At 52.6% G+C, this 12,866-nt stretch overlaps 1 protein-coding gene across 12 annotated transcripts in view; it reads right to left on the bottom strand.

Annotated features, from left to right (window-relative positions):
• The window catches only part of KDM6B (lysine demethylase 6B), a 100,014-nt gene that overhangs the window by 8,428 nt on the left and 78,720 nt on the right, over positions 1-12,866 (bottom strand). For all 12 annotated transcript variants that reach the window (XM_053260423.1, XM_053260412.1, XM_053260424.1 and 9 more), the window contains 8 exons: positions 12,600-12,805; positions 12,318-12,382; positions 11,827-11,895; positions 5,846-5,994; positions 4,355-4,469; positions 3,901-4,088; positions 2,301-2,442; positions 42-168 (listed from right to left, as the gene is read on the bottom strand). In XM_053260423.1, the coding sequence (XP_053116398.1) occupies positions 42-168; positions 2,301-2,442; positions 3,901-4,088; positions 4,355-4,469; positions 5,846-5,994; positions 11,827-11,895; positions 12,318-12,382; positions 12,600-12,805 (1,061 nt within the window). The remainder of the gene's footprint in view (positions 1-41; positions 169-2,300; positions 2,443-3,900; positions 4,089-4,354; positions 4,470-5,845; positions 5,995-11,826; positions 11,896-12,317; positions 12,383-12,599; positions 12,806-12,866) is intronic.

Raw genomic sequence — 12,866 nt, 5'->3', positions numbered from 1 at the left:
CACAGACAGAGAAAGGTCGACCCCCTCGGCCCAGCGCTTACATCACACTCGTTGCAGTAGTAGGCCGGCTCGTCTTTCACCCGCCCCTGGTAGGCAATCTTCTTCCCCGACCGCAACAAACTCTCCCGTTGGACTTGGCAGTGTTTAATGGACTGCATCAGACAATACCTGAGAGAGAGAGAGAGAGAGAGAGAGAGAGAGAGAGGCGTGGTGGTGAGGATGTGGCGACCTGGCTCTGCTGCAGGGATCATGTCTGGGCTGGCGCTCAGCTTCCCCCAAAGCACCGATTCAGCATCAACAACAACAACAACAAAATATTTATACACCGCTTTTCAACAGAAGTTTCCAAAGCGGTTTACATAGAGAAACAACAAATAAATAAATTAGAGATGGCTCCCTGTCCCCAAAGGGCTCACAATCTAAAAAGGAACATAAGACAGACACCAGCAACAGCCACTGGAGGGATGCTGTGCTGGGGACGGAGAGGGCCAGTTGCTCTCCCCCTGCTCAATAAAGAGAATCACCACGTTAAAAAGGTGCCTCTTTGCCCAGTTAGCAGGCGTGAACTGGACCGTGTGTGTGTGTGTGTGTGTGTGTGTGTGTGTGTGTGTGTGTGTGTGTGTGTGTACAGACACACACAGCTTGCTGTTCTTCAGCTCCCTTGGCAGTTGGATTGCTTCCGTTCCGGTGGGTGAAGCTTTTCCACAGCAATGGAGAAAGCTTCATCCCTTCCATTTCTATGCCAGTCACTGCAGCTCCTAAAGGAACAGCTTCCCTCCAAAGATAGGAATCGTTTGTATGTGTACAGAGCCCACATACATAGAGAATTCTGTTGGTGCTTTAGGATTTATGTCAATTCTAGCACTTCACAAAGTACAAGTCCTTGCCCCAAGAGGCTTACAGTCTTTAATTCAGCATAGCCAGGGATTCTCAAGATTGGGTCTCCAGATGTCACTGGACTTCAACTCCCAGAATCCCCAGCCCCAGTGGCCTTTGGTTGGGGATTATGGGAGTTGAAGTCCAATATCATCTGGGGACCCAACACTGAGATTCCCTGGGTGAGACCAAGTGTTCCCAGCCTTGAGTCTTCAGGGCGCTTTCCATGGTGTCACGACGTATCCCTTAAGTGTCCTTCTGTTCTGCCTGTGTCTTGACATCACAGTTCCTGAGCTGACAGCGGGGTGCTGTTCACATTTCCAAGGCCCGCTTTTGGGTTTTATTGCTGTGTTGCAGCCCTATAACATCGCATCTGTGTTGCAAAAAATAGCTGTATCTGCCCATTGTAGGACTTCAACTGTGGGTTTAAATCGGCGCCACAAAACCTCGCCGTTTACACCACTTTTTGTGGTGCAAAGCTTGGTATCTGGAAGCCACCCAGATGCTGCCGGATGACCACTTCTTCAGCCACCGTGTCTGGGGATTATGGGAGTTGTAGTCCAACAGCACGGGAGGACTCAATCTCGGGACTCCCTGGGCTAGCAACGGCGGAAGGAGAGGAAAACGGGAGCAGGACTGAGCAGGGGATGGAGATGCATTTGTTGCTGTTGGGCAAACGTGGGCGGAGCTGCAGCAGAAAAGGAGACTTGTGGGTTTAACGAAGGTTTAGTGCACAAGGAGGGATCCTGGAGGAAGTCAGTGGAGCCATCACAGAGGGGTTGGGGGGGGGGGCAGAAAGAGAGGAGCACAAGATCTGGGTCACACTGATGCTGGGTGCACAGAGCCTCAGAACTAGAGGTGTGTGCACCAAATTGCTTCGGTGCACATCCCAGGGCGGCCAGCGGTTCCCTTAAGGGGAGGCAAGCAGGCCCTACCTGCCCGTCCTCCAAGACCCCGCTGGCCCACCGTGGCGCTGTGGAAGCAGAAATACTTCTGTGCCAGCGGCAGCTTGTGCTGCTTGCCCCTTTAAAAACCTGCCCGCCTCCCCTTGAGGGAACCCCTCGCCCTGCACCGAAATGTTTCGGCACCAGGGAGCCGAAGCGTTCCAGAGGAGCTGGAACGCTTCGGGCTCATCCCAACTCAGACCCAGCGCTCTCTGTAACAGGGACTCCCAGAGGCTGCTAACGACAACCCCCATCGCCCCTAGCTGCAATGGCCTGCGGCTGGGAAGGATGGGAATTATAGTCCACGCCATGCTTTTTCAACAGGGGGTTGGCCCCCACTCTCTCCCATCTGCTCCCGGCAGTTCCTGGCCTCGTCCCCCCAGAAAAGAGGCTTCTGAAGCAGCTGAGCAGAGGGGAGCAGAAAAGACATTCTGGCTTTGGGCCCAGCCGAGCACCCGGGGGGCACCGTGAAGGACTCACTTGATCATCTTGTACAAGTCGGGGTCGCTGATCTTGACGGTCCGGGCGACGTTCCAGGAGACGTGGATCATGGGGACGATGGACTTGACGTTCTTCACCTCGTTCCACTCGTAGCGCTCCAGCGCCAGCTGGTACTGGTAAGCTGTGGGGGAAGAGAGAGCTTAGACAAGCCGGCAAAGGTCGGGGCCCCCAGGAGCAAAGCTGCACAGCCAGGCTCTGGAGGAAGGGTGCCGGCATCAGAGATCCCCAGAGGGTGTGGGCTGCAGCCCCCATCATCCTCAGGCAAAGGTCGTTGCAGCTGGGGATTCTGGGGGTTGAAGCCCACAACGTCTTTCCTTTGTGGAAAGCTCGTATTTATAAATACCCACAGCCAGACACGTCTCCCGAGGCAAACCTTTTGGTGGCGGCACCCTGTCTGCGGAAACGCCTCCCCAGTGAGGCTGGCCTGGCATCGTCACTTTGTCCTTCTAGAGGCCAGCTGAAGACCTTTCCGTTCTCTCAGGCCTTTAAAAACTGACCTTTTATAAAAGTTCTAAAATGGTTGGTATTTTCTATTTTGTGTTGTAGTTTTTGTCTGGTTTTATTGGATGTTTTTTTTTACTGCTGTGTTGTTATGAGCTGCTCACAGTGGGCGAGGGGAGGCTAACACATAAAATTGTTTCTTATCATCATCACGATTATGGTTATAAGTGGATCTACAGAGGAGAGCTGGTCTGGTGGAAGCCAGCATGACTTGTCCCCTTAGCTAAGCAGGCTCTGCCCTGGTTGCATATGAATGGGAGACTTGATGTGTGAGCAGCACTGTAAGATCTTCCCCTCAGGGGATGGAGCCGCTCTGGGCTATGGCGGATTAACGTAGTAGCAAATGTAGCATTTGCTACGGGCCCTGCATTTTCAAGGGCCCCGCATGCCCGGCTTCCAATAAATATCCCTTTCCTGCTAAATGTGCCTTTTAAGAGAAGGCCCAGCACAGTATCTGTCCAGTAGCTGGTGGCTACCACATTTTTCTTTTTAGAGTGTGAGCCCTTTGGAGGCAGAGAATCATCTATCCACTCTTTATTTTTCTATGTCAACCACTCTGAGAATTTTGTTTGAAAAACGGTATATAAATGTTCACTGTTGTAGTAAGTGTGAGTTTGTGGCTTGGTCTTCCATACTCCAAAACATAGCAAATGAAAAAATTGAATTACTTTACTATGCAAGTAAATAATTTATGTTTTAATATTTATGTGCGTTTTTAAAATTTAGGGCCCCTTTATAACATATGCGACAGGCCCCACATGGCTTAATCCGGCCCTGGCTCCGGGAATAGCAGAAGGTTCCAAGTTCCCTCCCTGGCAGCATCTCCAAGAGAGGGCTGGGAGAGATTCCTGCCTGCAACCTTGGAGAAGCTGCTGCCGGTCTGTGAAGACAATCCTGAGCTAGATGGACCAAGGGTCTGACTCCGTATATGGCAGCTTCCTGTGTTCCTATGTTTCTAAGTCCCAACCTCCCTTTCCCTGAGCACAATATAGATCCTGTAGAGGGGAGGGGTGGCTGGGTGGACCTTGCACCCCATGCTCCGCTCTCCTCCCTGACTTCCGCCGGCCCACCTCTCTACCTGTGAGCGGGCCGACGTTCCAAGCAATGTTATTGCACCAGCCGGTGGCCTGCACCCAGTGCACGGTCCCTGCGTTGATCCACACGAGGTCTCCGGGGCGCTGGATGAAGCGGTAGACGGGGATGTTGGACTGGTAGAGATCTTCCAGGATGGGCCACCACGAACCAGTCAGGTAGTCCACACCATGCCTGCAAGACACCATGTGTTGGGACAGAGGGCCAGTGTGAGATGTTTCTGTGCCGGAGGCAGAAAAAACCATCCTCCCACCAGCCAACTAGTACGGAGCTCGATCCTGATACAGCACCTGGCATGTCCCTAGGGGAAGCCCACCTCCGCTGTAACGGGATCAGACTACAACTCCCATCATCCTCAGCCACAGCTGGAGAGGCAAGGTTGCCTATCACACACACACACACACACACACACACACACACTCACTCACTCACTCACTCACCTGTCACAGAAGGCACTGATATTTTGCCAGTAATGCTCATGGACAGCAAACCATTCACAGTCCCCTGGACCAATGTTGATATTCACGGAGCAGAAGTTGTTGTTCTCCTGATGACCTGCAGGGGGCAACATCCGCATCAGTGAGAGACGTGGGAATTCGCACCAAGAAGAGCCCACTTGAATGGGGCCCCTGTTGGCATAACCACGGGGCTCCCGGAAGTTTCCTAAGGAGGAACTGGCCACCTGCATGCAGCTGAGGCTTGGGGAGGTCACTGGAGCCAGCACCGTCATCTTTACACCCACACTTAGAGGCATAAAACGGGTCCCCATCCTTGTGCCCCACCCGCCCGTTCCATAAGGCAGCACGCTTCTCCTACAACTCCTTTTAAGAACGTCAGAACAGCCCTGCTGGAGGAGACCAGGGGGCCATTTTTGCCAGGATTCTGCTCCCCACAAGTCCTGTTCAGACATTTCTGTTGTATGAGCGCACACTTTTCCGTATATTCCTACATGTGTTTGTGTGAATGACTGCACCTGCATCCACTTAAAAAGTGAACCTGGGTACAGGCCCCTCGAATGCAGGGTGCAGGCAGGAAGAGTGCTGCTGTACCTGTGTTCAACCTAACAGGTGAATAACTGTACCTGTGCCCAGATCTGTACCTGCGTCCAGCATACACTCCTTGTTTAAGCATTTAGCCTAATGTCTGAACAGGGCTACAGTAGCCAACAGGATGTCTCTAGGGAGCCTGCAAGCAGTGCTTCAAGGCAATAAACCTCCTGATTGCCCCAGCAACTGCAATCCAGAGGTAGACTGCCTCTGAACATGGAAGTTCCATTTAGCCATCACTACCAACACCCATCGATATATCTCCTCCTCCATGGATTATCTAATTCCCCTGTAAAGCCAGTTACGCTAGTGGCCGCCACCACCACATCCTGTGACAGTGGGTTCCATAGATGAATTCTGTGCTGCGTGAAGGACTTTCGTTTTGTCCATCCGGAATCTATTGCCAATCAGTTTCTTCAGGAGATCACAAATTCTAAGACAGGGGTGGGGGGGACTTCTCAATCCACCACTTTCTCTACAGCATGTGTGATTTTACAAACCTTTCCTTCATCACCTTTCCCCCTAAAAAGCCCTAGATGCTTTAGGCTTTTTCCCGTCAGAAAGCTGCTCCAGCCTTTTATCTTGGTTGCTCCTTGGCTGAGATGCAAGAATTGATCTTGCAGTAGCGAGCATGAATTGTCCCCTTTGATAAGCAGGGTCTGCCCTGGTTTGCATTTGGATGGGAGACTGCATATGAGCGCTCATGGGGATGGAGCCACAGCCCAGTGGTAGAGCATCTGCTTGCATGCAGAAAGTCCAGGCAGGGCTGGGAGCTGTGGCCCCATATCTTATACTGTTCAACATGCAGTCTCTCATCCAAATGCAACCCAGATGGGTCCTGCTTAGCAAAGGACTCGCTACCACCAGACCAGCTCTCCTCCTCACCTGGTGTGCGGCTGCCAGGCACTTTCATGTAGAGCTGCACCGTGTTCATGCCCAGGATGGTGTGCCCTACATGACTCAGCATGTTCCCCGTCGACGTGACTCTCATGAAAGCCGGAAGCTTCAGCAACTCCTGCAGCTGTGGTTTCCACCTGCCATGCATTGAAAAATGAAGGTTAATTTTTTAAAAAGAGCCTTTAATGTTTGCCTTGCACCATCCATGTCACTCTCTGGAAGCTCTGAGCCATAATCCTCTTTTCAGCAGCAGTGAAAAATTATGGAAGTTCTCAAGGTAGCAGAGAGCAAAAAGTATCTACAACCTCAATGACCAACTATGACCACTAGAGAGCAGCAGAGAGCCAGAGCGACCAGGCAATAGCCACATGGAGGCAGCAGAGAGCAGTATCATAGAGTACAGTGGTGAGAAGAATAGTCAGAACCTCTATGGGGCATTTCTATGGTGCGGCCACAGAGAAGCAGTATGGAGAAATCTCATCATGGGAAGTGCAACTCCAGGTCCAGTCACAGCAGGGCAGCAAAGGGCAGTAAATGGTGACCTCTACTTGCAATGGCAAGTTTTGACCACAGTGGGGCAGGGGAGAGCTATATGATGCTTATGGACAAGGCCTGGCCACATGGAGGCTGCCGAGAACCATTTTTTCTTGCAATAACTAAACAAGGCCACTGGGAGGCAGCACAGAGCCACCATTTTACTGCAGTTCCTGATCTGGATGGCAGCATTGAAATCAAAGACCATAATCTCATTTCCTTGCACCGACAAGATTCAACCACAGGAGCAGCTCGAGCAATAATGTAACTTCACATTGAAAAAGCACAATAATAGAAGGAGAGTAAAGTATGCCCCGCTCCTACAAACACACACATTACTATCTATCATATATTTTAAAGAGTTGGTGAAAAATAAAGTAATTCTTCCCGATTACCCACAGATAGGAATGTTCGTACTCACCGTGAAGGTTTCTTCATGCTGGCGTTATGGGGGGCGGGGGGAGGGTCACCCCAAAAGGGTTATCCCTTCTCACATGCTCCAGGAGGCAAGAGCATGAAAACGGAAGGAACCTTAAATAGGCCCCCCTTAGGGGCAGTTCCTTCCAGTTCAATGGAACAGCTCTAGCTCAGAAAAACAGCCCCAAATGCATAAAACTAAATAGCGTATATACACAAAGAACCAGGGTGCCCGAGGGCAGCACAGAAGACAGAGACGCTGCACGGCCAAAGAAGAGAAACCATTAGAAGGGAATCCTCCACCCAGACTGCAGATCCAGTAAGCTACCCCCAGGCGGGCTTGGGTGACCTTGTCCGTAACACCAGCAAGAAGAAACCATCACGGTGAGTCCCGACGTTCCTTTCTCTGCTGGTGTTAGAGGTCTCCCGACGTGGGTAATACCACAGACACAACCAGGGCTGGGAACAAGCCCAAGCTGGATCTACGGGATGGGAAGGGCCTGTTGCAGAATCCTAACCGTCCCAATGCCGCCCGAGAAGAGGCGGTGCACATCCCACTTATAACATCTGGGAAACGTAGAGGGCAACTTCCACACAGCAGCTTTGCAGCTCTCTTCCAGCGAAGCATTTGTGGAGAGCAGCCGAGGCAACGGCCCGTCTAGTGGCGTGAGCCGTAAGCAGCTTCGGGCCCGGTAAACGCTGCGACTCGTCAGCGAGGGGCGATGCAGGCCTGGACCCAACGACCAATCGTAGCGGCTGATGCCTTCTGACCCAGAGACGTCGACTGAAAGGGCACGAACAGTGAATCAGGATCCCGGAAATGACGCCGTCCGACTGATATATACACGGAGAGCCCTCCGCACAGCAAGCTTACGCCACTGTTTCTCCTTCGCATGGGGAGGCGCAGGGCAGGAGGATGGCAAGAGTATGTCCGCCAGTTGGTGGAAGATGGAACTGACCTCAGGCACGAATGACCGGTTGGGAGTCAGCCGGACAGCGTAAATGGAAAAAAATACAGAGATTATCCTTCACCAATAGTGCTTGCAGTTCCAAGAGCTGGCAAGCAGACGTCGCCGCCACTAAGAAAGCCACTAAGAGCTAGCAGCCTAAAGGATGTCATGCGCAGGGGTTCAAACGGAGGGAGGTGTGATACACGCGGCACATAGTGTGAAGGTCCCACGTCAGAAAGCGATGGCACCCCGGTGGAGACAGCTGCGTAGCCCCCCACAGGAGCCCCTCCCGTGGCTGAGGAGCATCTGCGTGAGAAGAGGCAGCCTTCAGCCCCACGCAGAGGCCCTCCTGAAGGAAGACAAGCAGGTCTTTCCGCTTGCACTTGTTCAGCTGGAGCAACCACCTGGAGGCCCAATGGAGGAAACTCCGCCACGTCATCTGAGAAACACCGTTAGTGGAGGCCTTACAGGAGGCCAAGATCAGGCTGATGACTTCTGATGGCAGGTGCCTCTTCCTCAGCAAGGCCCTCTCAGCCCCCACGCAGTCAACTGCAACCACGCTGGGCCTGGGTGGAGAACTGGACCCAGTGATAGCAAGTCCTCCCTGGAGGACAGGAACAGGGGCCCTCCGTCTGTGAGTGCTACAGTGTTGGTTGAACCAGGGTCTCCTTGGCCAGTAGGAGGCGGTCAAGATCATCGCTGCATGGGACAGCCTGAGCTTTCGTAGACATCCTGGAACTGGCAGGAACGCATAGAGCAGCAACGGGGGCCGCGAAGTCGAGAGTGCGTCCACCCAGCGTTAGAAAACGAAACATGGATCTGCGCAATTTCGCATTCACCACTGAAGCAAATAGATTGATCCGAGGCATTCCCAACCTCTGAGTCAGCCATGACAGCGTCTTGAAGGGGGAGGCTCCATTCCGCCCGCCGGACGTCCTGTTTGCTTAGCCAGTCCACCTGGATGTGGGATGCTCCACTGATGTGATGCACAGCCGGAGACCCCAAGTATTCTTCCACCCACTGAAAATGTCCCATCGCCTGTAGATGCAGGGAGCTGGACCTCGTCCCCTCTTGTCAGTTGATGTATTCTGACAGGACTGCCTGCCCTGGACTCTTCCAGTATGGCCTAGTAGCCCTTGGCGAATCTCTGGGATGGAAAGAGGGATGGAAAGCTGTGTCGAGCTGGCTGGGCCTTGTGGGGCCTCTTTCTCCTCCCTTTTATGTGCAGACGGCAGCGCCTTCTTTTTGTCCTTGGTTTTGGCCAATATGTCCTTAAGGACCTCATCCCTCCAAAAGCTTTGAACCTGTGTAAGGGGCTGCCGTGAGGTTGGACTTAGATTTTATTTTATTTTTATTTTACATTTCATATCCTGCTCTTCCTCCAAGGAGCCCCGGAACGGTGCACTACATACGGTACTTAGGTTTCTCCTCACAACAACCCTGTGAAGTAGGTGAGGCTGAGAGAGAAGTGACTGGCCCAGAGTCACCCAGCAGGTATCACGGCTGAATGGGGATCTGAACTCAGGTCTCCCCGGTCCTAGTCCAGCACTCTTAACCGCTATACCACGCTGGCTCAGCTCAGATGCGTTGTCCACTCTCCAATGACGCAGCCATATGTTGCGCTGTGCAACAACATTTGCACTAATTGCGTGGGCTCAGAACCCAACACTGTGCAGTGTGGCGTCAGCTGCAAGGGCTGCAGTCTGAACAACCGGCCCCTTAGCTTAGCAGGGTCTGATAAGAGTGCTGGTGAGAAGCTCATCTACCCAGAATACGGAAGCCCTGGAAACCAATGAAGCTGCCATGTGTGCCGTGATGGGGGCCATGGAGGTGGACTCGTGGGCCCTGTGAATGGCAGCCTCCGCCTTCTTATCCGCTGCCTCTTTCAAGGTGGAGTCCCCGTACCTGGGGAACACTGCGCCACCGAGCAGAGCCACAATTGGCGCATCGGTGAAGGGAACCTGGAGAAGCTCCAACGCTCCCTCCTCAAAGTCGGAAAGCTGATTGGCCAACACATTTGCACACTTAGAGGTGGAGGGGCTGTTCCATTCCTCCTTCATAGCTGGGGTGGAGCCGTCGGAGATCGGTGCCCTGGTCAAAGGACTGGGGAGTACTAATGGCCCCTTGGATATGGGTTCCCCTGTGTCCAGATGGGTAGCCTTGAGACCTAAAGCAGCTATTGTGATGAGGGACTGAAAGACCGCCTGCAAGAAGAGGTGTCAGTGGGAAGTGGGGAGAGAGGTGCCGTCAGACATTTCCCCCACCTCGTAGGCGGGTTTTGGAGCCCAAATGGACGGAACAAATCAGGTGATCTCCCCACCCGCCACAAAGTCATCGGAGGAGTGGCAGGGTGGGGGAGACCCTTGTTTCTTGGACTTTTTTCTAATGGATTTCTTGAGTATTCCCTCAGTCCGGGTCTGCTGGGTGGGAACCGCCAGCATCGTCAGGAGGGTTGCTGCCCATCAGGTCAAGCTCCGTGGGGTCTGCCTGAACAGCCTGCTGGATGAGGAGCTGCTGTGCCTGAGCTGGAGACTGCAGGGACAGGTTGGAGGGCTGCCCCACTGGGGATCGAATCGGTGGCAGTGGGGAGTACGTCTCCGAGGGCGCCTTTCCCTTCGCAGCGCTGTCCCCCTCCCCCCACTCCCCTCCAGCGTTCTCTCCAATTCTTTTCATCCGTGCAAGAAATGAGTTTTGTTCTGGGCGGTAGTCTTGAGGCATGTGTGCGCACCATGTGCATTCAGGGCGGGAACTTCCTGATTCAACCTGAGCGGGATCCGAAGCTGAGCGGACATCAAAAACCATGCGGGCACGTGCAGACACGCTCACCTTAGAGGGAACACTGCTCCCCTCCACTGAAGATGCAAACTGCCCAGGCTTTGAGTGGCCATGCTCTGGTGGCTGGAGTCGTGCTTGGAGTCTATGTCCTTGCCATGCGCCGCCAGTGGCGCCTGGGAGGAGAGCAGCCGGGGCCCAATCGTGCCAGCGAAGCTCCCTCTTGCCGCTCCCGAGGCCACAGGCCTCCAACGTCAGCCCCGCTGTTCTGGTGGGAAAGCTGTTGCTGAGTGTGCTTGAACCGGGGGGGGGGGGGGGAAGCACGCTGCCTTTCTGCAGACATCAGGCCGGAGGGAAGAGAACGGAGGAGGAGAGGAGAAACATAGCAGAGCGGGGAGCGCAGTGAGAACGGGAGAGCAAACGGAGGGATTTGTTTTTTTTAAAGGAGGACAGAGGAGAGGAGTCAAACAGTGGGGAGGAGCAAGAAAAAAGGGACAGAGAAAACTGACAGAGCTGGTTAGTAAAAAGGCAGGCCAAAAAGAACGGAGCCACAGGCAAGCTGTAGCCTCTGGGGCAGAGGCAGGAAAAAGAACTGGAAGGAACTGCCCACAAGGGGGCCTATTTAAGTTTTCCTCCGTTTTCTTGATCCTGCCTCCTGGAGAATGTGGGTGGGGATAACCCACGTTGGGTGACCTCCTACACCAGCAGAGAAACCAGATTTTGCATAAACAATTCTGCCACTTAGACTAGATGTATGCACTTCTTTTTAACACTAAAATATGCTGGGTGAAGGCTTTGCAGTTTTATTTTTTATTTTTCGGAAGAAATTCTGGATATAATAATCATATCTTGTTACTGTCCACAACTGATTTTTACACTCAGTAATCAGATCAATGATTCAAAGATGACATCATGCCCAAGAGAAGTTCTTTCTCAGATTCAAATTAACTATGATCCAAATTGACTACATGTGGTAATTATTCAATAAAATGATCAATGCTTGAAGTTGAAACCCTATAAATGTAAAACTGTTCTTTTCGTTCCCTTTTGCAAGCACATTAATAAAAAATTCTATGACCTGCATTGCCTTTCATGAACGTTCCTGTAAGTGTAATCTGCTCAAAATGATTTTGCTCAGTCAACGACGGGCCTCACTTCCTAGTCTTCTATAGAGCACCCTCAAGCTGCTACAGGGCACACCTACTATTGCGTAAAGGGCTATCAAGGGGTTGGGGTGAAGAGAGAGACAAAGATTTCTATGGCTCAATTCATACTTTCCCCTCCCTCAATTCTCACCGCTTTGCGTCCGAGAGGTCAATGTTGGTCCCAAACTTGATGATCTGGTGCGGTTTCTGGTCAGGGTTGCTACAAAGAACAAGCAAATAGATATTAAATGTAAATAGAAAATAAATATATTATTTTATATTTAAATGTAAAAAACATTAAAATAAATAAATATAATATAATATACAGAGAGAGATTGTGAGCACTTTGGGGACAGGGAGTCATATAATTTAATTAAATAAATAAATATATGCGTAAACTGCTTTGGGAACCTTTGCTGAAAAGCGATATATAAATCTTTGTCGTATTCGTATATGGGGTAGGAGAAGAAAGCACCCCCACCCCTTTCCCTGCTAATCTCCTTCCAGGCCTGAATCAACAGCCATTACCTGACCACACCCTTCCCAAGGTGTTAACCCTCTTGGCCACCCGACTAACTCAGTACCAGGTGCCAATGCCACCACCAACCCCCCCCCCCAAAAAGCAGGGACGGGAAGGTCTACCTTGGGGGCGTTTCCGTGGTGCTGTCGGGCTCATCGGCTTCCTCATCGTCCGTCTCTTTATCTTCCTGCCTCAAGAGAGGGAAAAGGTCAATACAGGGGTTTCCACACAGGCACAAACCCCATGGTACTTGGGTGCAGGCACGGCGACAGGAGCCACCAAAAGCCCCCCCCCCGACCCCCAATACCGCTGCTGCAGAAACCCCCCCCCCTCCGCCTGAAGAGCGCTGGCCAAGGAGGGCGCGTGACGGAGGACCAGGGTGTGGAGGGGCGCGGCCTTCTCACCTGCAGGGACTCCTGGAAGGAGGCGGCCTGGTACTGGGCATACTTGGCGATGGTGGTGTGCGACCGGCTACTCTCGCAGGGCCACACTTGCTTCGACCCCGAGAGGTCCCAGTTCTCGTCCGAGGGCTGCTGCACCTGCGTACGGACCTCCACCGCGTGCTCCCCGCTCGCCTCCACCAGCGTCTTTGTGCTAAACAGGCCCAAGTCTGGGGAGAAGGTGGGGGGAAGAGTCAGGAAGGGATGCCGAGAGCCCCTGCGTCCCCCACA

Source organism: Hemicordylus capensis, chromosome 6 (genome assembly GCF_027244095.1).
Source record: "Hemicordylus capensis ecotype Gifberg chromosome 6, rHemCap1.1.pri, whole genome shotgun sequence".
Classification (NCBI taxonomy): Eukaryota; Metazoa; Chordata; class Lepidosauria; order Squamata; family Cordylidae; genus Hemicordylus; species Hemicordylus capensis.
This window is presented reverse-complemented; position numbering and strand designations above follow the sequence as displayed.